Source organism: Oncorhynchus tshawytscha, linkage group LG09 (assembly GCF_018296145.1).
Source record: "Oncorhynchus tshawytscha isolate Ot180627B linkage group LG09, Otsh_v2.0, whole genome shotgun sequence".
NCBI classification, from domain to species: domain Eukaryota; kingdom Metazoa; phylum Chordata; class Actinopteri; order Salmoniformes; family Salmonidae; genus Oncorhynchus; species Oncorhynchus tshawytscha.
The window spans coordinates 55431662-55458220 of NC_056437.1; the positions used below are offsets into that span (position 1 = coordinate 55431662).

Here is a 26559-nt window from a genome sequence, read left to right on the forward strand (position 1 = left end):
TTAAAATTGGATGGTGGAATTTATTTGACATTCAATTTTGTACAATAAAGGCGACACCAGGCAAATTTCTCACCAAACAATACAGAAACTTGACTGGAATTCAGCATTCACAGAGCATGTCGTTCTTTTTGTATAAAAACAAACAAAACAAAAAACAAAAATCGAAACAGAATTAAATTGTAGGTCTTCAACACAAAGAAACAAAATCCCAAACAGGAAAGCATTTCAAATGCTAAAAGAAGTCCTCTTCAAATGCCAATATCATGATGTATGTAAAATACTATTCACACTCTTAGCCGCTTCTCACAATTTACCTTCAAGAAAATGTGCTAAAGCCACCAACTCGCTACAACTTAATTTAAATGGAGCATTTGCAAGTTTGATCATACATAGCATGTATTCATTCTCAAAGCTGTAACAAATGCCCAACAAAATACTGTTGAAGGTAAATTCAGTGCTGACAACCTCTCTCAATCTGTGACCTTCAACCCTTCACACTTACACCTATAGAGGACACTGAAGTGTTCACACAAGCCTCAGATCACTTCATATTTGGGCGGTGCAGCTTTAACACTTTATGGCAGGCATATCAAAAGTCCTTTTCATATAATATATGAACGGTTATATACACACACATTTATAGGTCTTTCCTCGTACAAACCAAACATATTTAGTACCTGACAAAAAAACAACTTTGGAACGTCGCTATAAATGACATTAGTGCAAATGTCATAACACGTGGGCTACATATCATGAAAATAAAAGTTCCTACAGCTACCAGATGGTGACAGCGTGCAAGCCTAAGCGTGCGTATAAAGCTTCTAAGTCAAGTGCTATGTCTGTTCTCTTCAGTATATGAATGTCAACCACACATCCGGTGTGTGTTTGTGTCTCCGACCTACACAGCGCCTTTCCCACCCTGTGCCCTTACTCTGTAAGGTTGTTGTGTAACAGATCATCAAGGTGAGGGAGGGTGGGCCACAAGGCCAGGAGAGGGTCGGCGAGGCCCAACCAGGGTCAGAAGGAGGGAAAACACTTGGGAGTGGCAAAATATTGAGCTAACGTTAAGTGACCTAAATAGGGGAAAAGGTGTGTGAAATATGTTGTACGAGAGTTAATGGAATCGCAAATGTTATATTTTGACTGTTTGTCTTACACTAGATAGATGTACAGTATAATGACTGTCAACTGTCAAATAGCTGCATTTTGTTGTTCATCTAAACTCAGTGGCCGTGTTGTTATTGACCGTCCTGAGATTGGAAGGTTGTGAGTTTGATCCCCGGCCGAGTCATACGATAAAGATTAAAAAATGGGAACACCAATTAGTCTCTGCTTGGCACTCAAGAGTTTAAGAGATCGATTGAGGGTAAAGCCCTGCGATACACTAGCGTCCTGTCCAGGGGGTGTACTTGTACATCGACCTGCCTCACGCTTCAGAAACAGGAGATATGCTCCTGCTCCTATGAGCCGTTCCGGCTAGCACAAGCCAAGGCTCATGCACGGCTACTGACTTATTTTGATGCTAAGTGAGAGAAATCGATGCACATTTCTCAGTGAAATTATATGGAGGTTCAGTATGGCATCACTCAAGTCTGCGTCAGATTTCATACATGAAATCCTATAGGATTAATAACCATGAAATGTACTTGAATGAAATGAATTAACCATGAAATGTTAATGAATGACATTTAAGACCATACTTTAAGTAACAGGCAACAAATAGATAAGAGTTTGTTAAGGGGAAGGTGTTGGATAGTGGCAATAGGGAAAGTCCAACAGTTAACCTGTCATGGCGAAGTCGTTCGTATTAGCCACTTGAGGATGAATAGTCTTTAGCTGTGTGTGAGGAGGCGTGCATGAGCGAGGCTCAGAGGCAGCAGGGGCTGGCAGACCGTTGTAGTTCTAACTGGAGGTCGGCTGCACATGCTGTGGATGATGCTGCTTCAGGGCAGGTGGCAGACTGCTGGGGCTGGCGATGCCTGAGACATGATTCCCCTGAGCCCTGTGACAGACCTGCCTCCTCTGCCTGGCCCTCAGGCTCAGGGTTAGCATGGGAGGAAGATGATCTGGCTTGGCTCTCTTCAACCGGAACACCGTTCTGAGTCACTGTTTTGTTCTCTTCGGCCACTGGCTCTCCTTGCCCAGCCTCTGCTGGGTTGGGATTGGCTGGAAGAATGTCCTGGGCGGGGGCAGCGGTGGCATTGGCAGGCTGTGATTGGCTCTTCAGCTGTTTGTGGCAGAGGGGGCAGGTCTCCTGTACGTAGAGCCACTTCTTGAGGCAGCCAGCGTGGAAGAAGTGACTGCAGGGGGTGATGACGGCAGACTTCATGTCCTGGAAAGGGAGACAGAATACTGGTTAACTACTGAAGGGCTACGGACAACCACAGAAGAGTCCACTACAATGCCTGATGATGCTTTGTGGAAATATATCACAGTACACATCCTCATTAAAACTAACCTATCATTTAAATGTTTTTAATGTTTAGGTAACTTTCTTAAAATTCCAGTTTGAGGATTGCCAGAATCAGCAGGGAATAAGAAAAACATCTGGAATACCTCCACCAGGATTTCTGGGAAACCTGGGAATTTTGAGGAAGTTACCAGAATTTCACATCCCCTTAGGTCGCATTGAACCCCTTCATACCAGAAGAGGGCTATAAAACACATTTATCAGAACAATATTGGTGACCTATCAAACAGCATGCACACACACACCGGACACACACACACACACACACACACACACACACACACACACACACACACACACACACACACACACACACACACACACACACACACACACACACACACACAGTCACCTGATAGCAGATAGCACAGATGTCATTGTACTGCTCCAGTTGCAGGTCGGAAGCGGTGGGCAGGCTCTTGATCTTGGTGACGGCGTCTCGGCGCATTAGGAAGCTCTGCCAGCCCAGCTGGGCGCGCAGCCACACGTTGTAGTAGGAGTGTATGAAGATGATGGTGGAGCCCATCACCGTCCACTCCCCGAACACCGTCTCAGACACACCGTAGGCCACCACCACGAGCGCCACCAGGAACTCCAGCAGCCGGTAGGTCCCGTTCACGTAGTAGATGACGTCGTCCATGTTCTGTACGGGCTCCTTACGGACCTCCTCCACCATGAACAGGATGTAGATTAGCAGGGTGCCCAGCACCTAGGGGAGAAGGACATGGAGTGTGGGTGCTTCGTTTCACTTGTTTTGACACTAAAGGTCACTCTCACGTTGGGGCAAGCAGTTTGGGGTCAAGGGTTAGAATCACAGGTAATATATAGAACCAAAGTAGTAAGGTCTGCGGCCTTCCTTTTTTTCTATTACAGATAGTCAACGCACCGGAATCTTCTAAAGGTCAACGCACCAGAACCCCATTTTAACAAAACAAAGTTGCTGGAATGCTGATCTTATCGGTTTCTACTACAGAAACCATTTCAGAACAATCTGAGATGTTGAGTTGCTGAAACCCCACAGGGTTTTCCATATTTCACAGGGAATATATACTCACAGGTGGCCAGGGAATAGCAGGCACAGATACGGGAGCTTACAGTCCTTACCGTGCCCGTCACATCCCCATCACGGACCTGTGCAATATATCTCAGCACTAACGGAAAAGCCATCTCACCTTACATATGAAACATTGTTGACGTGTTCTTATGTCATTACTGCAAACAAACGGGCAAAGGATCCAGTGCACCAGCGGCTAAAAGGAACTCTTGAATTGGACAGACTACAGCGTGTATGTGTGTGTGTATGGGTGTGTCCATGGCGACAGAGCTTGAGGTGTGTGTGTGTGTGTGTGTACCTGCAGTGAGGTGAGGATGCTGGAGGAGATGATGATGAGGAGCCAGAAGTCCATGTGGAAGAACTGGCAGATCATGTAGGCCATGTAGGCTGGGAAGACCAGCAGGAAGAGGCACAGGCTCACGGCCCGGAAGTGCTTCCACAGGCTCCTGAACAGAGCGACAACCGACAGAGCTTTTACTAGGACAACGCCTGAGTGGCGTAATAAAGTTGTGTTGCACTGAATCATGTAGTTGTGGCATTTTGGACGGACTTCCATGTGAAAGTGAGGCCTTTTTATATTATGCTAGTGATCTTTTCATTCTCGCTGTGGATGACAAGCCCTGGTAGGCTTGGGCGATATACCGTATATCATTTTCAATACCGTGTGATTTTCAAAGCCTCGCGGGGGTTGCATGCTGCGCCACCGCTTATAAGTTATAAGAAATCTATTTATATCCAGCGCAGGTCTTCAGCTATGCATTTGGTTTGCTAACTTGCTAGTTGAGTGGCTAGATGTAAAGATCAAGCTTCTTGGTTACAGCAGAGACATTCAATCCCCTCCTGGATCAAGATCCCCGTTGCCTAAATGGTTTTGTGCTTATTTTTTGTAAAATATACATATATATATATTTTTTTGCATATTTGGTAATACCGTGTACCCCGGTATGGTAGAGAAAGTAAAGGACCTTATGAATCTGGATATCGCACAACCCTAGGCCCTGGTCAAAGTAGTGAGACATTTCCAACTCAGCCTCGAGTATCTTACTTGTCCCGTGAGGCCCCCAGAGCCAGTACGATAGGGTCAGCTATCTCCAGCATGGACTGCAGGATGGAGGCCACCACGATGAAGAGGATGATACTGAGGAGGAAGGCTCGGTGGATGACCTGCAGCTCAATCAGACCCGTCTGCACAGCCAGGATCAGTAGCGTGATGCCCTCCGTCATTCCCCTGAGATGGTGAGAGACAGAGCAGGGGGGGGGGGAAAGAGAGACAGAGAGAGAAAGAGAGATTCATAAATAATGTGGTGCTTTCAGTCAGTCAAAAAAAAAATAAGATTCCTCATTGTTCAAGCTATGGGTCAAATAACACACTTAACGGGCATAAACACACAACATAAAATGGGCTGAATGAGAATGCGGCTGACTGACCGATGCATGGTGTTGTCATTCATGAAGGCCCGGTAGCCCTGCAGGTAGAACTTGCAGAGGGTGAGGACGCCCAGCGCCACAAAGGACACGGTGAAGACCAGGCCCAGCAGGGAGTAGGGGGTGCTGCAGCACTCTGCAATACTGAAGGGACAGAAGGGGACCGTAAGAGAACTCACTAAACCAATTCAGAGATCATGTTTGTATTTGTAATAGATGGCACGTCACATTCTCTTTGATTACGACAGACAGACATAATAAAGGACTGAAATTGTAGAACTTCAGATTAAATAATGTCGTGCAAAAGTTCCGTCAAAAACAGATCGACTTGGGTTTCCAACTTCTCGGATTCCACAAGAGAAGGGAAAAGGGTTTCTAGTGTTCTAGGAAGCAGTGCCCTGTCCCACCTGGTGAGGAAGAGGAAGAGCAACCTCTCTCTGGAGGTGGGCTTGTCGCGGCTACTGAAGTAGGTGTAGATCTGCAGGGCAAACAGCACCAGCCAGAAGCACATGAAGAGGACGGGCAGAACCAGCTGATTCCACAGGGACATCCCCAGAGCCAGCAGCCCATACACCTCCACCACCTGGGCACAGGAGGACATGGAACAGAGGATGCCACAGATATTGTTAGCTATGAGAAATAAAAACAGAGAGACAGCAGCAAACTGATAGATTTACAGTCTTGTGTGTGAAAGAAAAGTGACAATCGGGTGATCGAGTAGTCATTGAATCGCCTCCAGTCTAGAGCCAGCAGACACTTAGCTGGCGTGGAAATAATTCAGTGCCACGCAGACTATTTTACCTGCACCAGCTCCCTGTAGGCTGTCTTGGCCAGGTTGTAGGGCACCAGCAGGTTGGAGGCCAGGAAGTAGATGACCTCGAGGCCTGTGAAGATCATGGCGAAGCGGTTGATGAACACGATGGTCTCCAGGGGGACCAGGCAGAGGCGCGCCACCAGGGGGAGCAGGTGAGCAGAGAACAACCAGATCCTCTTGGTCTGCATGACGCAGGAGCACAGGGTGCACACCACCAGCTGAGCTGGAGAGAGAGGCAGGAGGGACGGGGTTAACACACTGCAGGTGAACGCCCAGTCTATAGGAACACACACCGTATCTGAACTGTGTAGTAACATGGAACAGCTGAATCTTAAAAGTGCGAGTGTTCCAAGATCTGACTTGTGGAGTCAAAATGTGCGACGCCCTCGAGGACAAATAAGGCACCTCAAAGAGTTCATTGAGGCCCGGAGCACGTGCATCTTGACCGCTACATGCCCCAAGTTAACTCTGATGACACAGTGCTAAATGTGATGGCACTAGAAAGCTAAGAGACTCGTCATCACGCGCGAGAGAAATGACAGACGGAATGAGACACAGTGAAGTCATAACGTCAGATCCAGTCTGTCTCCAGGAGCTGGAGTGTGACGTCCCTGAGGCTGGTGACGACAGCACAGAGAGGCAGCATGTTCCCTAACACTCTAAGGACTAGGCCAAGAGGTCCCTGCCTACTGCTCTCCTGTGTTACTGGGAAAACATGAACCCTCATTGCGACCCGCCTGCAGAACATGCGTGAAGATTCGAGTGTCCCTAGAAAGCAACTGTGCAGTACAGCAGTCAGGACTCATGGCTGAATGTGCATCGAGAGTAGCCTTACCCAAAGTACTTATGTGATTGAACCTAAAAAGGCCAAAGTTCAACAACTGTCCCAAGCCAAGTCAGCACACCGTGCCAAAGGGAATCATCGATCAGTCCCTCCCTCTATGTAAAATGTTAGGGAAAGGGTTACTTAGAGTGGCACACCAATCTCATTTTCACCCCATTTAACACCTGATTTACTTAACAAAACACACATCCCACCCCCAGGTGGTGAAGGTAGGAAACAACATCTCCACTTCGCTGACCCTCAATACTGGGGCCCCACATGGGGTGAGTGCTCAGCCCCCTGCTGTACTCCCTGTTCACCCACGACTGCGTGGCCACGCACACCTCCAACTCAATCAAGTTTGCAGACGACACAACAGTAGTGGGCTTGATTATCAACAACGACTAGACAGCCTACAAAGAGGTGAGGGCACTCGGAGTGTGGTGTCAGGAAAACAACCCCCCACTCAACGTCAACAAAATAAAGGAGATGATCGTGGACTTCAGGAAACAGCAGAGGGAGCGCCCCCCTATCCACATCGGAGGGCCAGCAGTGGAGAAAGTTCCTTGGCGTACACATCACAGACAAACTGAAATGATCCACTCACACAGATAGTGTGGTGAAGGCATAACAGCACTTCTTCAACCTATGGAGGCTGAAGAAATTTGGCTTGTCACCCAAAACCCTGACAAACTTTTACAGATGCACAATCGAGAGCATCCTGTCGGGCTGTATCACAGCCTTGTACGGCAACTGCACCGCCCTCAACCGCAAGGCTCTCCAGAGGGTGGTGCGGTCTGCACAATGCATCACCGGGGGTAAACTACATGCCCTCCATGACACCTACAGCACCCGATGGCACAGGAAGGCCAAAAAGATCATCAAGAACATTAACCACCTGAGCCACTGCCTGTTCACAACGCTACCATCCAGAAGGCGAGGACAGTACAGGTGCATCAAAGCTGGGACCAAGAGACTGAAAAACAGCTTCTAACTCAAGGTCATCAGACTACTGAACAGCAATCACCAACTCCGAGAGGCTGCTGCCTGCATTGAGACCCAATCATTGGCCACTTATAAATAAATGGATCACTAGTCACTTTATACAATACACTCGATATAATGCCACTTTAATAACGTTTACATATCTTACATTACTCATATCATATGTATATACTGTATTTTATACCATCTATTGCACCTTGCCTATGCCGCTCGGCCATCGCTCAGCCATATACTTACATGTACATATTCTCATTCCCCCCTTTAGACTTGTGTGCATTTGGTATGTGTTGGGGAACTGTTAGATTACTTGTTAGATATTGCTGCACTGTCGGAACTAGAAGCACAAACATTTTACTGTATTTGACTGTACTTTACTGTATTTATACTTGGGATATTACTTTTCAACAGTAAAAGTACATTTGAAAAAAATCACTGGAAGACGTCTAAGGGTGCTCCTGTTTTCAAATGGTCAAAGTAGCAGTGTTTAGTAACAGAGAAGGATGAATCTTCTCAGCATCAGAAACAGATCATTGTGTAACTGTCAGTCATTTCACAGGAAGGCTCCCTATTCATGATGAAACTCACTTCTCGCTTCTTCCCCTTTTGGGCTTTCAGGTTTTCACTGAGCTCTCAAGCCAACACTATTGTGGGCCAGCTGTATTTTCAGAAGAGGCAGAACCCACACCTCGGTAACATAAAACCTGACAGACACTAGTCGCACTACAGAGCACCTGACACTCTTACGACAAGCAGCACAACAAGAAATACGTCAATGAGTGAGCAGGAAAGAGAAAGCAAGAGCGCGGGGAAAGACAGAGGCCTGTCTGAGTTGTGTGCGCTCCCATTGTACGGGAGACTGTCGTCACTCCCTCTCTCACTCTGTAGAAGCACCTTTGGCAGCGAGAGAGAGCGAGGAGCTCTGCGGCAAACGGCACCTCAGATCGTCAGATTATACAGCACCCACTGCCAACCTCCTGAACTCTCCTCCCCTCGCTCCTCAGCCGCCTACCTTCTGCCTGACAGGATGAAGCAAAGGAACACGGCCTTTTCCTTTGTCTGAAAAGGTTCTAGGGCGAATAAAACTAGCTCGAGCACTCAGAAGACCGTTAGAATTGAACAATGGCCAGACAGGGAGAAGAAAAACAGAGCAGACTCTGAGACAAAGATAGGCGTTGGATTGATAAAAGGATGTAGAAGAAAATAGGATGTGGAAGAAAATATATATAAAATACTGTGAGTGATGAAGTGTACAATCACCATGTTATCGAGTAAAAGCAGACTTTAGGGCGACTACAAAGTGACTCATAGATTCTCAGAAAGTGGGGTAAGAGAAGTGTGGGGGTGTAAGAGGCTGGTATGGGACCTGTGAGACTGTGGCCCAGTGGGACTGTTTAGTGAGTTAACTATGAGGTTGGTAGTGAAGGTGGCACTGTTTAATTACAGTGCCTTCATAAAGTACTCATACCCATTGAAGTATTCCACATTTTGTTGTCTTACAGCTTAAATTCAAAATGGATCAAATGTATTATTTTCTCACCTATCTACACACAATACCCCATAATGACAAAGTGAAAAACATGTTTTTAGTAATTGTAGCTAATTTATTGAATATGAAATACAGAAATCTCATTTACAGTAGTATTCACACCCCTGAGTTAATACTAAGTAGAAGCACCTGTGGCAGCGATTACAGCTGATTCTTTCTGGGTAATTGTATAAGAGCTTTCCACACCTGGATTGTGCAACATTTACCCATTATTTTTTTCACAATTCTTCAAGCGCTGTCAAATTGGTGTTTGATCATTGCTAGACATCCATTTTCTGGTCTTATCATATATTTTCAAGTAGATTTAAGTCAAAACTGTAACTCAACCCCTCAGGTACATTCACTGTCTTCTTGGAAAGCAACTTCAGTTTAGATTTGGCATTGTGTTTTAAGTTGTTGTCCTGCTGAAATCTGAATTAATCTCCCAGTGTCAGGTTGAAAGCAGAACCAGATTCTCCTCTAGGATTTTGCCTGTGCTTCACTCTATTCCGTTTATTTTTTATCCTGAAAAACTCCCCAGTCCTTAACGATTACAAGCATACCCATAACATAATGCAGCCACCACTATGCTTGAAAATATGGAGAGTGGTACTCAGTAATGTGTTGTATTGGATTTACCACAAACATAATACTTTGTATTCAGGACAAAAAGTGAATTGCTTTGACACATTTTTTTGCAGTATTATTTTAATGCCTTGCTGCTAACAGGATGCATGTTTTGGAATATTTCTATTCTATACAGCCTTCCTTCCTTTTCACTGTCAATTTGTTGTTTAGAATTCCCTGAGTGGTTTCCTCCTTCTACGGCAACTGAGTTAGGAAGGACGCCTGTATCTTTGTAGTAAGGGACCTTACAGATAATTGTATGTGTGGGGTAGATATGAGGTAGTCATTCAAAAATCATGTTAAACACTATTATTGCACACGAGTGAGTCTATGCAACTTACTATGTCACTTGTTAAGGAAATATTTACTTCTGAACTACTTCTGAACTTGGCTTCTGAACTCTTTGCCATAAAGGAGTTGAATACTCATACTCAAGACATTTCAGCTTTTCATATGCATTTGTAAACATTTCTAAAAACATAATTCCACTTTGACATTATGGGATATAGTGTGTCTAGGCCAGTGACAAAAAACAAACAATCTCAATTGAACCCATTTTAAATCCATTCTGTAACACAACAAAATGTGGAAAAAGTGAACGGGTGTGAATACTTTCTGAAGGCACTATAGCTGCCTGTGAGGGTGGTGGTGAAGGTGGGACTGTGTTTAGTTAGTTACCTATGAGGGCGGTGGAGAAACGGTTCATGGACAGCGCCTCCAGGTAGAGCGGTCCCTCGTACCCGGAGTCCAGCTCACTGCGGACATAATCCCTGAAACACGAAGACAACACAGTCAGAGCTCAGCTCTTGCAGTCCCACCTGCTGTCTTCTGTCCTCCCTGGTTAAAACACAGAACCACGCCTCAGAGAATTCAACAAGAGTTAAAGCACAATCAAGGCCAGTAGAAACCACCAATAGTCCGGAGCCAGAATCATAATATGGTCAGAAAGTCACTACTGTAATACCGGTAACTGTTTTATGTAGAAGTCGACAGATTATGATTTTTCGACGCCGATACCGATTATTGGGGGACCAAAAAACCCGATGCCGATAAATCGGCCGATTTAAAAAAAAGTATTTGTAATCATGACAATTACAACAATACTGAATGAACACTTATTTTAACTTAAAATAATACATCAATAAAATCAATTTAGCCTCAAGTAAATAATGAAACATGTTCAATTTGGTTTAAATAATGCAAAAACAAAGTGTTGGAGAAGAAAGTAAAAGTGCAATATGTGCTATGTAAGAAAGCTAACATTTCAGTTCCTTGCTCAGAACATGAGAACATATGCAAACTGGTAGTTCCTTTTAACATGAGTCTTCAATATTCCCAGGTAAGAAGTTTTAGGTTGTAGTTATTATAAGAATTATAGGACTATTTCCCTCTATACTATTTGTATTTCATTAACCTTTGACTATTAGATGTTCTTATAGGCACTTTAATATTGCCAGTGTAACAGAATGGCTTCCGTCCCTCTCTTCGCTCCTCCCTGGGCTCGAACCAGGAACACAACGACAACAGCCACACTCGAAGCAGCGTTACCCATGCAGAGCAAGGGGAACAACTACTAGAAGGCTCAGAGTGAGTGACGTTTGAAACGCTATTAGCGCGCGCTAACTAGCTAGCCATTTCACTTCGGTTACACCAGCCTCATCTCGGGAGTTGATAGGCTTGAAGTCATAAACAGTGCAATGCTTGACGCATAACCAAGAGCTGCTGGCGAAACACGAAAGTGCTGTTTGAATGAATGTTTACGCGCCTGCTTCTGCCTACCACCGCTCAGTCAGATACTTAGATACTTGTATGCTCAGTCAGATTATATGCAACGCACGACACGCTAGATAATATCTAGTAATATCATCAACCATGTGTAGTTAACTAGTGATTGATTGTTTTTTATAAGATAAGTTTAATGCTAGCTAGCAACTTACCTTGGCTTACTGCATTCGCGTAACAGGCAGTCTCCTTGTGGAGTGCAACGAGAGAGAGGCAGGTCGTTATTGCGTTGGAACGTTAACTATAAGTTTGCAAGATTGGATCCCCCGGGCTGACAAGGTGAAAATCTGTCGTTCTGCCCCTGAACGAGGCAGTTAACCCACCGTTCCTAGGCAGTCATTGAAAATAAGAATGTGTTCTTAACTGACTTGCCTAGTTAAATAAAGGTATAAAAAATATATATATATATTTTTTTTTTAATCGGCGCCCAAAAATACAGATTTCCGATTGTTATGAAAACTTGAAATCGGCCCGAATTAATCGGCCATTCCGATTAATCGGCCGACCTCTAGTTTTATGGAACAACTACAAAACAGAACTTCAAATCGCAACACTTAACGGCTTTTAAATTAGCTTTCTGAATACACGTAGCTCCTAGCTAACAAGTTGACGTGTCAAGGATTATTTTAGCTATAGTTCCTGTAGTGTGTGTCTCTCGCTCACCTGGAGACTTGGTGTCCGGCGAAGAGCAGCAGGGCAGTGAGCACGTACAGGTAGAGCTTCACCAGGTGCTGACGAGGCAGAGTCAGGAGCACCAGGCTGAGGATGTAACCTGACACACAGAAGAGCAGAGACAGTCAGGACAGTGAATCACAGAAGGAAGAGGGGTCTGTACAGTAAAGCCATGAAGTGGAACAATGCACATAGACAGCTTTTTTTAAAGGGACAAAAATATATGTGCCTGCTTCAGCTGCTGTTGGTCTCACACATATTAAGGAATAGTTTATTAACACGGACGTCCACTACTGTCTAACTGGCATTCACTTCTTGAATAATCCTCAACTGTTATTCCAATTATCTCAGACGAGTTCTATTATCACGAGGACAGTGAAACCAATAACCCTGCCTGCCCTCCGCCATCTTGGTTGAGCGTGGCCTGCCTCGTTTAGTGGAGTCAGCACAAAACAGTCAGAAGGGAAAATCTCAATTGCATACTCATCGCGTCCTCGCTCTCTTCACCTACTTCTCAAAATCCATTAGATGGGGGAAAAAAAGTCAGAGGTCCCTCCTTTTGAGGCGGCAGCGATGGGAGAGGATACAAGGAGTATGTCATTGAGATTCTCCTCCAGACAAATCAACAGGCACCAAAACGCCAGGGACTCGATTGGCCGACCTGGACCCAGCATGCAACAGATCCACCCAGCCAATCCATCCTGGGGATTCCATTAGCAGACAGCTAACATGCCCACTCCTCTAAAGCTCTCTCCGCCATCCTGCGCACAGACAGTGTGTGTGTGTGCGCGTGTCAAACATGCAACTTAACCTGGTCAAAAAATCAATAAAGGGCAGGGAGCATGACAACAACAGTGGGGGATAGGAGGATAGTTAGCCATTGAGGCTTGAAAGTGTGGTCAGTGGACTGAATCATTCTGGCATGACAACAACTACACAGACAGATACTGATATGATTCTACCTCCCATGAAAACCAAAACGATTATGATCCTCTAAGTCTAAGTGCCACGGGCCCTGACTGGAGTCAGTGTTCCGAGCCAGTGGTGTGTGTGTGGCCAAGTCAGGGTGAGCCAGCCTCACTGTGACAGGCAGCCAGGGTGACGGGGACGGGAGATTAGAGCTTTGTGTGGGCAGTTTTACCCTCCCTCTCTCCCTCCTCGGCCTGTGGCCACCACCGGATGCTGCTTACGTAATCCTGAGAGGAGGAGATGGAGCTATATTCTGCAAGCCGGCCAGGCCGCCACGTCACTGCTGTCAATAGGCTTATCTATGAGCCTCCGTTCTGGTCTGGATGCTCAGTCACAACCATCACAAAGCAGAAAACAGAGAAGTGTGGCGGTAGGACGGGAGAGGAAGCTCTGCTGACGACATGCCTTGAACACAATCAGAACCAGATAAAACCTTGACTGAAAGAAGAAGTCCATACTGTAATCTTAAGAGTGCAAGCTCTTACTTTACAGAGCCTGGTGTTTGGTTAGTAGCCTAGCACCTTCCTGCAGTGGTGAATATGAGTCAGCGTGTTTAACAATGTGTGGGTGCTTTGGTTGGAGAGGCTCCTGCTCGTAGTTGCACTCTCAGAACCCACGCCCCAGAGGGAGGGAGGCTACGGCCAGTCAGGAACACAGCCTTAGACCACTCAGTCATTGTCACCTTACGTGTGCTGCGTTGGTACAGGCCAAAAATCTTAACAGGGCCTGAATAGAAAAAGTAGAGGCCCAGTTTCCCAGCATACCCAACTCACAGGTTCCTATGCCCACCCGACAAACTCAAGTCACGTGCTCCCTCCCCAGCCACTCCTCCAGACATGCTCACTGCTGAGGGAACATTAAGCCCTGTGTGCAGATATTGAAAATAATGAAGTCTGACTATAAAAAGGTACATTAAAATAAAATAAAAATATTTTTTTAATCCTGTGCCTGGGGCAAACTATTTCACAAAACGAATATAGCCGTCCTGGTGATATTGGCCTAGCTAGGCTTACTGACTCATGGGTCCATAGGGGAGGGATGGGCCTGACAGTATCTGTATAATGCTCATAGAAAAGCCTTCCAGCCATGGTCAGGTGCAGCAATGTGTATTAACAAGAGCACATCCTGTTCCTTGGCCTGCATTAGGTAAGCCAACACAACACAGATGAGAAGGACTTGTTTAACAGCAGAGACAGCAATAAAACAGAGCCGTTAATCCACAGCCATGGATCCAGAGCTATTTGCTACGCAAAGTCATGCAGACAGGACAAAGAATGGACCGATGTGAAAGAATCATCAGTGCTGGCAGTATAAATACACTGCCCCTAATCGTCCATAAGCAACACAGTTAGAGAAAGACTACAGCAATAGGCTACAGCAATAGGCTACAGCAATAGGCTACAGCAATAGGCTACAGCAATAGGCTACAGCAATAGGCTACAGCAATAGGCTACAGCAATAGGCTACAGCAATAGGCTACAGCAATAGGCTACAGCAATAGGCTACAGCAATAGGCTACAGCAATAGGCTACAGCAATAGGCTACAGCAATAGGCTACAGCAAGAGCCAAAATGATGAAAAATGCTAATAAAATGAGATAGGGCCTCATGAGATATGAAATATTTGCTGAAACCTAGAAATACAGTTAAAAGATTTGAGAATATCCTGCTCTCCCTCTATCTCTTTCCAAGAGAGACATCAGCAGCACACACACACACTGAGGTTCAGTCCAGTCCACGGTTCTCTGCTGCCCAGTGTGTTCATCAGCAAATACCAGCCTCATTGTCACACCCACAAACTTCAGCCAAGTATGCAAAGCCACTAAAAAGACCACTGGTGAGGTCAAGGGAAGTTTGTACACACAGTATACATACAAAATTATAAAACAATTACAGTAAAAAAAAATATATATAATTCCTTCCCATTGATAATTAGCATATCTAGTGACTGCATTATAGTCGAGGCCTGTGAGCTGGTTATCATGGCCTTTGCCTTGTCCACTCCTTTCCCCTGGAAAGAGAACGTCTTCTTTGAGAGGGGGGGGGTGACTTCGTTCTCCTACTCCCTGCACGGGCCAGCCCCCCAGCCCCCCGTGCAAAACAGTATACAATTCGTGCATGGTATTGGTTAAAGGAAAGATTCACCCATTTTGAATGTTATATCGTATTTGTGCATCTCGGAGAGATGGGTGAATGCATTCAAAATGGGTGAATCTTTCCTTTAACACTTCTGTGCACATTTCAAGGTTAATTATACCAACTTGAGCATCACGGAAAGTCCCATTAAAATACTTGGGTCTCGGATGGTGGAAAAAAAGCAGAGGTAAATTACAAAGGAGAGGAAAATATGTCTGAGCCAAAGTTTCACCATGACAACGTTTTTAAAAAAGTGTCCGGCTGCAGGCAGACAGTTGCAGCAGCAGATGTCTAAGGTCAGGCCATGCCATGCTTTAATTAGGAAACAAGCATTCAGCGAACACCCTGCCTTCACTGAGCTCTTTAGTGGGCCAGGCCCACTCTCAAGCAGAGCATAGACATACTGAATCAGAAGTACTGTCTGTGCCCATGTTGACGTGCCATTAGAAATACAAAACGTAGCAGAAGCATGTTCACCCTTACAGTCAACGCTGACTACAAACTGTCAGACTTTATCCTCGTGTCACTGCTTTTATCCTGTCTGAGCTAAATCTACGACAAACCTAAAAGCATTTCAAATGCAACGCCATTCAAGACAGTAGTAGGTTTAAAAATGCTTAGCTGAACTTAAACGATATGCATTTATACCATGGCATTGTTGAATACTCGTTTTTAATTAGCTTGAATGGGCATTCAAACGCGTTAATTATTTCCCTATAAAGCACTGTACAATTCAATTGCTGTAGTTCATTCTCATGTGTTCTATGTTCGAGCTGCTCTTGAAATTAAAAGTTGAATTGTTTCATTTGATTTTCATAGTAAGCGAGGACGGATGGTTTGGTTAGCTAAGCTAGCAAGTCTGTCTGGTTACCAAGGCAGCTGCTGTAGCTATCTAGTAGCTATCTATTTCAGTGGATGCCAAACACATTTTTACCGGCAAAAATGAACACATTTCAAATTATAGCTATGGTATAAGCGGGATAATGAACTCGGGGGCTCAGCGCGTTCTCTGGGAAACAATGCAACATCGTGAAAGTTCAGTGTCACGACGTGCTACACACTTTCCACATCGTGTTGTATTATTTTCCATAGAACGCATAGTCCCCTCGATTATCACTTAAATAGTCCATAAATTACATTCATATGCATGAGACCCAACCATGAAAAACTGGGTCCCAGTTTTACAGTCTGCGACTGCAGTGTTTTTCCTGGTCAGGCACACGAGTGATACTGCAGCACTACAGCCCAAACAACCTATTGGCTGACAACATTTCTAGCTTTTCTTGGCCACTCCAAAACAGAAAGTGCAAACAGAACTAATCTGACGATTACAACATCATTAAAGATGGACTATATGGGCTATTTACTGCAAATAGCATGGCTGAGTGATTTTAAAAGTCATAGTCAATCGATTAATAATATAATAATACTCTTAGCAAAAATATTTATTTAAGTTACAATATGTACAAAAGTTTGGAACTTTTGTGAAACATCACAACACAGTTGAAAAATATATGGCAAATAGATGGTGTTCAGAGATGGGAGTGGTTGAGTGGAGCTGATGGATGGGACTAAAAACAAACAGATAACTATTGTAAAATGTATATAGTACGGATAAACTGGAAGCAGAAGACTAAGAGATGTTGTAAATTAGTTTACTCCGATTAGGGGAAAGATGGAAGGGTAAAACAAAATAATCTCTCTCCACACACACAAGTTTGGGGTCACTTAGAAATGTCCTTGTTTTTGCCCTTTAAAATAACATCAAATTGATCAGAAATACAGTGTAGACATTGTTAATGTTGTAAATTAATATTGTATGTGGAAACTTTTTTTATGGAATATCTACATAGGCGTACAGAGGCCCATTGCAATCCACCATCACTCCTGTGTTTCAATGGCAAATTGTGTTAGCTAATCCAAGTTAATCATTTAAAAAGGCAAATTGATCATTAGAAAACCCTTTTGCAATTATGTTAGCACAGCTGAAAACGGTTGTTCTAATTAAAGAAGCAATAAAAACTGGCCTTCAAGAAACTGAAGATCACGTACAGCGCTGTGAACTACTCCCTTCACAGAACAGCGCAATCTGGCTCTAACCAGAACAGAAAGGGGAGTGGGAGGCCCCGGTGCACAACTGAGCAAGAGGACAAGTACATTAGTGTGTATAGTTTGAGAAACAAGTCCTCAACTGGCAGCTTCATTAAATAGTACCCGCAAAACACCAGTCTCAACGTCAACAATGAAGAGGTGACTTTAAAATGTTATAAGGGCTACTATAGAAAGAAACGCCAGCTTATAAAAATGAATTTTCACATTTTTCAGAAGTGGATGGGTGCTTTTGTCAAAATATGCTGTTGAAAAGTACAAATGCTATAAATGACCACTCAAAGGGCAGCACTGGAGCGGGGTGGTACTGACCAACATAGTGCAGGTAGAGAGCCAGGTACTTGTACTGAAAGAGGGGGTTGTTGTTGAGGCTGCTTCTCTGGATCTTCTGGAAGAAGGAGCTGACATCCCAGCGGTAAAGTACCTCCAGCAGCATGATGCTGGGTACACGCAGCCCCACGTTCAGCACCGCCTCCAGCTTGTCTTTCACCAACATGGCTCCGACACGGCAAGATACACACTAATATGACTGGACAGGGGGAAGGAAAGATAGGGAGAAGAGAGAGGGAGCAAAAAGTGAGCCTGAGGTGCTAGAAAATGATAGCACGCAGACAAAGAAAACTGGCAAAATAGACATTTTTTTTATGCAACTAGCTGTTTTTTCAGAGCTTCATAGGTTAAATCAAATCAGTCATAAAATAAATACACGAGAATTAAAAAAGTACATGAGAATAAAATAAATACACAAGAATATACAATAGTGATGGGAAGGGGGAATCGATACACTAAGTGATATTATTTCTGGACTATATTATATAGATACTTTGACATTTTTTGTTGTTGCTACATAGCGTTAGCTAGTGCCAAATGGGCTGTACCTGCGACAAAACGCTGGTATTTTTCATCCTATAGCTTGTTTAAATAGTGAGCCAACATGTTCAGTGCTTTTAATTTCCATGACTGATCAAAACTAATTTTCTCATGCCAGCTCATCTCTCTGCAGCAGACATAGTGAGCAAAATATAATTGTAATATCAAATTGCAATACATAAAGAATAGTGAGAATCGGAATACATATCGTATTGACGCATCGTGATAATATTGTATCGTGAGGTCCCTGGCAATTCCCAGCCCTAATATAAAGGTCAATATCCATACCAATCAATGAAAGTGATACTGGTTACAGTTGTGTAATTTTAACGCGGTGGCTGTACAGTAATATGCTAAAACGGATAGCCGTGCTGAACATGAGCACCGCACGCGACAAGAAGTTGCCCCCATCGTTCCTGCTAATTGGGCAACTTCGTCACTTTTTGTTGTCCAGAGTTAGGGAAATGCTGTAAATTAAGAGGACTACGTATTTTGACGGATAAGAAGTTGAGGATTCTAATAAATACCGCTTTGATGTCATACAAGCAGCCAAACACCCGAGAGTCCAAATGTGTACTTCACATTTTCATATCATAAAACGCATGTCATATACAGTGTCAACGTTTTTGATGTACATTTACAAGATGACATAACGTCATACCCTGGGTTGTTTTGAAAAAAAATTTGCCCGGATTGTCTGGTGTGATGAAAATTCACAACAGAACACACACCTGAATGAACAAATTACAATCCCGTGTCTGTGAACAGACTTGTGAAAGTCTAACACAGTAAGATCGCATTTTATAACTTAGCTAGTCATGTTGGCAATAGAACAAGCTTTCAAATGATGCCCAAGTGACTCGGAAAGCGATTTAAAATGGCCACATTTTTTGATTGTGTAAACAACAGTAATTGTTTGATGGCGGGGATGCAGGGCTGTGTTCCAAACAAAACAACTAAAAGTGTGATTACTCTAGTTCCTTAACGGCACAGCTAAGGAGAGCTAAAAAAAAAGAAAAGCACTGTATAGTTGAAGACTCGTCTTTAAGTCAAATGTGCATTGAAATTACGTAGGAACTGTGCACACTTGGAGACACCAGTTAGTCCTCTCACTCAACCCATTTATTTGTCTCACATTTTAAGGAATATTCTTATCATGTTGTTGAATGTATCAAATGCAGTGAAAAGTACAGCAAATGTAAAATGCACACAAACATTATATGAAGAAAATGTAGCCTGTTTCAGAAGAACATAATAGCATATTCTGGGTCTTCCTTGTTAGGCCCTGATCTGGCTATGCCATACAGCTGTGGGCTACACTAGTTCATTTAGCAGACAAGATTTCTAGTAAGAATACAATTGATATTTTCCCCCAAACGATTTAGAAGGGAGTGCATACATGTGGCTATTCTGTGTTTAAAGTGACCATTTGAAACAGGTCCTCCTATATGGTTAATTTAGAGTTATTTATGCAACTTTGGTTGTGAGACAAACCTTAGAATCTATTAGAAATCAATACATTTAGGCTAAGGCTGCATGAACAAGAAATTAGGATTTGAAAAAAAGTTTGCATGAAATCCAAGCGATCTGCTGTTTCTTTGCGCAGGCTGCACACACTTCATCAATCTCTGATTTATAATTTGACAAGCACTTGATAATATTCTCACCCATCAGACTATTCTCAATTTAATGTGGCCTTTACATATAGCCTACTAATATACGGTGTCTTCAGAAAGTACTCACACTTGACTTCTCCCACATTTTGTTGTGTTACAGCCGGAATTTAAAATTGATTAAATGTAGAGTCACTGGCCAACAAACAATTTAACTAGGCAAGTCAGTTAAGAACAAATACTTATTTTCAATGACGGCCTAGGAACAGTGGGTTAACTGCCTTGTTCAGGGGTGGAACAACAGATTTTTACCTTGTCAGCTCAGGGATTCAATCTTGCAACCTTACAGTTAACAAGTCCAACGCTCTAACCACTTGATTACATTGCACTCCATGAGGAGACTGCCTGTTACGCAAATGTCTTAAAATCAATACACAAGTATATATTTTTAAACCTGCATATTTAGTTAATATTGCCTGCTAACATGACTCATTGCGAACTGTGAAGACTATTACTTCCTAACAAAGACAGCCAACTTCGCCAAACGGGGGATGATTTAACAAAAGCTCATTTGTCCCTAACCATAAACATCAATGCCTTTCTTAAAATCAATACACAGAAGTATATATTTTTAAACCTGCATATTTAGCAAAAAGAAATCCAGGTTAGCAGGCAATATTAACCAGGTATAATTGTGTCACTTCTCTTGCGTTCATTGCACGCTGAGTCATAATGTCAAAGTGGAAGGATGCTTTGATTTGTTTTTACAAATTAATTTTAAAAAATGATAAGCTGAAATGTTTGGGTCAATAAGTATTCAACCCCTTTGTTATGGCAAGCATACAATAAGTTCAGGAGTAAAACTTTGCCAAGTCACATGGGCTCCCAAGTGGCATAGCGGTCTAAGGCACAGAGGTGTCACTACAGACCCTGGTTCGATTTCAGGCTGTATCACAACCGGCTTTGATTGGGAGTCCCATAGAGCAGCTTATAATTGGCCCAGCATTGTCCGGGGTAGGCGGCGCTTGTAAATAAGAATGTGTTTGTAACTGGCTTAACTAGTTAAATAAAGGTTAAATAAAATAAATATCTGCATGGACTCACTGTGTGCAATAAGTGTTTAACATAATTTTTGAATGACTACATCTCCACATAAAAATATCTGTAAGGTTCCTCAGTTGAGCAGTGAATTTCAAACACAGATTCAACCACAAAGACCAGGGAGGTTTTCCAATGCCTCACAATCCAAGCAGACATTGAATATCCCTTTGTGTATGGTGAAGTTATTCATTACACTTTGGATGGTGTTTTTATTTATTTACTTTTCTGCTCTTTTGCACACCAATATCTCTACCTGTACATGACCATCTGATCATTTATCACTCCAGTGTTAATCTGCAAAATTGTAATTATTCGCCTACCTCCTCATGGCTTTTGCACACAATGTATATAGACTCCCCCTTTTTTTCTACTGTGTTATTGACTTGTTAATTGTATACTCCATGTGTAACTCTGTGTTGTCTGTTCACACTGCTATGCTTTATCTTGGCCAGGTCGCAGTTGCAAATGAGAACTTGTTCTCAACTAGCCTACCTGGTTAAATAAAGGTGAAATAAAAAATTGTAGTTACTCCACAATACTAACCTTAATAACAGAGTGAAAAGAAGAACGCTTATACAGAATAAAAATATTCCAAAACATGCATCCTGTTTGCAACAAGGCACTGAAGTAAAAATGCTAAAAATGTGGCAAAGCAATTCACTTTTTGTACTGAAAAAAAGTGATGTTATATTGGATTGGCTCCAAACACATTACAGAGTACCATGCTCCATAATTTTCAAGCTAGTGGTGGCTGTACCATGTTATGGGTATCCTTGCAATCATTCAGGACTGTGGATTTTTTCAGGATAAAAAAAAAATACAGAATAGAGCTAACCACTGGCAAAATCCTAGAGGAGAACCTGGTTCAGTCTGCTTTCCACCAGACACTGGGAAATGAATTTACCTTTCAGCTGGACAATAACCTAAAACACAAGGACAAATCTACACTGGAGTTGCTTACCAAGAAGACAGTGAATGTTCCTGAGAGGCCAAGTTACAGTTTTGACTTAAATCTACTGGAAAATCTATGGCAAGACTGATAACTGTTTTTATGGCCACAATTTTAAAAAGTTAACACAACGTTGCATTTAGAATTGTTTTTTGTCGCGCAATAGATTAGGCAAAGAGGTCAATGGAACTCAACCAAAACAATGGAAATACCATGGAAACACATTGGAAAAAGATTCCGTGGGGGAAAGATCACGAGTGTCCTCGCTGCCCTCCTGACAAAATGTGTCTAATTTTGGCTATTGTTTGTGTATTTCAAACTATACTGAACAAAAATATAAAATGCAACATGTAAAGTATTGCTCCCATGTGTTTCATGAGCTGAAATAAAAGATCCCAGAAATGTTCGATATGCAAAAGCAGCTTATTTCTCTCAAATTTGGAGCACAATTTTGTTTATATCCCTGTTAGTGAGCATTTCTCCTTTGCCAAGATAATCCATACACATGACAGGTGTGGCATATCAAGCAGATTAAACAGCATGATTACTCAGGTGCACCTTGTGATGGGGACAAAAGGCCACTGAAATGTGCAGTTTTGACACCACAGTGTCTCAAGTTGAGGGAGTGTGCAATTGGCATGCTGACTGTAGGAATGTCCACCAGAGCTGTTGCCAGAGAATTTTATGTTAATCTCTCTACCATAAACCACCGTCATTTTAGAGAATTTGGCAGTACAGCCAACCGGCCTCACAAACGCAGATCACGTGTAACCACGCCATCCCAGGACCTTCACATCTGGCTTCTTCATCTGCGGCATCGTCTGAGGGGGTGCTGATGAGTATTTCTGTTTGTAATAAAGCCCTTTTGTGGGGAAAAACTTATTCCGATTGGCTGGGCCTTGCTCTCCAGTGGGTGGACCCACACATGGCTGCACCCCTTGCCCAGTCATGTGAAATCCATAGATTAGGGCCTAACAAATTCATTTCAATTGACTGACTTCCTTATATGAACTGTAACTCAGTAAAATTGTTGCGTTTATATTATTGTTCAGTATATGTTGAGGTAAAAAATAGGATTATAAACTGGGTGGTTCGAGCCCTGAATTCTGATTGATATACCACAGGTATGATGAAACATTTGCTTTTACTGTTTTAATAAACGTAACCGGTTTATAATAGCTATAAGGCACCTCATGGGTTTGTGGTTTATGGCCAATATACCACACCCACTCGTGCCTTAAGTATAACGCTTGTATGGATGTCAACCACAATAAATGTTGATGTTATCGTCATCAATCAACTGCATTACAGTTAAAAATGACTGACTACCACACCACCGATTTCTGTATGCTAACTCTACTACCAGCTTATATGAACGGCATTTAGCAGTCACTTCTTCTAAACCTGAAAATGGACAACTTCTAAATGTTAAGCATTGAAAACAGCCAAATATATTTCGAACTCGAACTTTATTAACCACATTGTGGGCCTATTACAATACATCAATCATGACGGATTTGACAAATATTCACTTTGTTAGATCAAATTTGTTGAATGTGAGCCAATCCGTCATTGTAATTAAGAATTTGTTCTTAACTGACTTGCCTAGTTAAATAAAATAAAAATACCGCATCCATCTATTCCCTACTGTTTGCGCTCCACTGACCTCTTTATTGCATCCATGCGCAACGACTGGGCTTATAAAAGCACGTTTCACTCCAGTAGCAGCTCTCTGAGGCGCTCTCGCGCTGTCTGACAGGTGATAGGCTATTCCGCTTAACTTAATTCCACTACATTATGCAAATTAACCTATAGAACAACAGCATGACCGGTCAAATGTATTTTCGGCAGCTAACCGATTAATGGATACCCATTAACATCCCTATATCATTTGATGCAATATTTCATAATGGAAATAGAGATAATGGAAACAAACATCCAGTAACAGTTACATGGTAAAAGAGTTACAGACATGCAAAATAGCAATACAATGATCTCTGGATCGGTATTTCTAGGGCAAAAACTTATTCCGATCGAAGACGTAGTAAAAGTAATTAGTTGACATTAAAAAAAAATACATTGCTAGTTTAAGAGTGGAATTGTATCTATTTGCCACACAGCCAGGCATCCCAACTTGTACATGCATCGACCTGAAATACTGTAAGCATTCATGTCATATTGATGAGTTAGTTAGGTGGTGTATGGTCATGATGCTTGCCTTTGCCCTTTCACATGATCTGTAAGACAGGTTGGTTATATGCAACCTACCACGTGAAAAACATGCTAATAACTAGCGCCCAATCAAAAATGCAGCTTTTGACCAATGGGTAAAATGTTAATTGTGTAGATAATCCTATAAAGAAAACCAAAGGTTCAAACCTCATGTCTCTATCATAATCCGTTCAAGAATTATTGGTGGTTTTACCCTTGTAGGATAGACAGAATTAGGGTGACTAAATCAAGAGGCCAGAGAAAAAGTGGAAAATATTAAATAAATCACACCAGCTAGGCTGGATTCTGCACAAGAATTAAGGTTACTGGCTACCTAACATATTCACTTTCCCATTGAACTCATATTTCTTCTCGAATCGCAGGACATTAAACAATATAGCGGTAAGATTGATATCGATTTTGAGACATGCCGTCTTTTCATATATCCTTTTCATATTAATTTTAAAAAGTGTCATTTTTAAAGATTTCTCACAAAAACAAGCATATCTCTGAAATGTCAACAGAGCACATAAAACATGTTAGTAGCACCTTAATTTGAGAGGACAGGCACTTGGTAATGGATGAAAAGGAATAAGTGGAACGGTATCAACATCAAACACATGGTTTTATGGGTTTAATGCCATTCGCTACGTTCCAGCCGTCCTCCCCTCCGCAGCCTCCACTGGCGTATACCAAGCTTTTTATTTTCCCAAACCTTTTACATTTAATACAGCTCATCATGGTAATTTTGCTCTGAAGACGATGACCACAAAATGTAAAATACTCCAAAGTTGTTACGAGAAACCTGCACTGCTACGTCGGAGCTTGTCGGATGGATTTGGTTATGAAATCCAACTTCTTGGATAGAATGTTAACGAAATGTTAGAGACCCCACTGAACGATTCAGAACACGAATAATCATGTCTTGGTAAAATGTATTTTATAACATAAGGTGAAATGTTATCACCAATGTGTGTTTTCAACCACACAGAGTAGGTGGACACCCTATAAGAGGGATGGGAAACTTTGATGAGGGTGGGGGACACACGAAATCTGAACTCAAGCCGGCCCCAGTGGTTTATGAAGTAAGAGCCAGTCTTAGTATTTTGCGAGCCCAAAGTTAAAAATGTGTTTTCTCCCCTCTTGACAGCGAGGATACTTTTGATTTAGAGTAAATTCCTGCTATGGGTCTGAGAGAGGCTGTGCGGTCCTCCATTTGCAGGCAGACACTGACGGAGTGGATATCCCATCCATTGAATTACATATAGAACTGATTCATACGAGCTCTGAGATCCCATCCCCCTGGCCCTCATTTTCAGATGGCCTTTTGAACAGGCAATTATGAAACATACAGGTCCACTGTACCAAGCGTACAATTTTCTAGTTACATCACTTTGTAATTCACATCCATCTGCAATGCCCATGATGACTGGAAACGTAACGTTAGCTAACAAGACCAATTCGCATTATGATTACATAACCGAAATGGTGTAAACTATGGTTATACAGGCACCGGATTACGTTATGTTGAGGGTTAAGTTAGCACAGCTATTCAAGTCTAGCCCGACATCGAGCTAGTTACACTATATTAACGGTTTGTTGGGCTCCGAGCGTTCATGACATGAACTTTAATAACCTCGCCAAACCAACGTTGGCAGCGGCTAGCTAACCGTAATTAGTTGTGCCCTGCAAGAAGGGTGATGAATTGTCACATACTCTCAATCTCATATTCCAAAATGTACCAAACTACAACTACGTACATTTAGAGGGTCGTAAAACGAGACAATATGCTAAAAGTCAGTGGTTTAGCTAACTAGCTATGCATCACGTATGTTAGCAAACGCAGATGAGCAGAGTCGGGACGGGCGAAAAACTGCATTGATGACCCGCCTATATCAATGTAACGTTAGCAATAACGTTACCTGATGTTTTTAATAATGGAAACGACCACCATGCATAGTTTAGCTAGCTAAAAAAATAAAGCACGAGATCAACAGCTGCTCACGATTTAAATTAATCTAGCAACAGCTGTCTAGAAATATTGCTAGCGAACTACGCCTTATCGCAGAACTGCATGTATTGTGTCGCTAACCAGCCAGCTAAATAGGTAATGCTAGGTGCTAGCTAGCCCCTCGAGAGTCAAAACAATCCAGGTTAGCTAGCAAGCTAGCTGAGTAGCCAAGTTCGCGTTATCAACATTGCCCCACGGAAAAACAAAGAACCTACATTGCAAGAGCGACGTTGACGACGTTAAAGTGAGTTTGAGGATGCTTCTCCGGTCGAATATCAACCATTTTAACTCGGCTTCTCCCGAGTTAACGGTTGAAACGATGGGATTTCCACCATGGATCGAGTCTTCTGCTGCCGCCGCTTCTTTTCCTTATTCTATGGTATATTGGCGTTCC

At 42.8% G+C, this 26559-nt stretch overlaps 1 protein-coding gene across 1 annotated transcript; it reads right to left on the reverse strand.

Moving 5' to 3' along the window:
- Nucleotides 1–26559, reverse strand: LOC112258296 (RING finger protein 145). Its single transcript, XM_024432576.2, has 11 exons — nucleotides 26381–26559; nucleotides 17723–17939; nucleotides 12189–12297; nucleotides 10422–10513; nucleotides 5751–5986; nucleotides 5357–5532; nucleotides 4953–5093; nucleotides 4570–4752; nucleotides 3823–3970; nucleotides 2823–3179; nucleotides 1–2332 (listed from the first exon to the last, which is right to left on the reverse strand). Exons 2-11 carry the CDS (start codon nucleotides 17904–17906, stop codon nucleotides 1868–1870), a joined length of 2091 nt encoding a protein of 696 aa, XP_024288344.1. The 5' UTR covers nucleotides 17907–17939; nucleotides 26381–26559; the 3' UTR covers nucleotides 1–1867.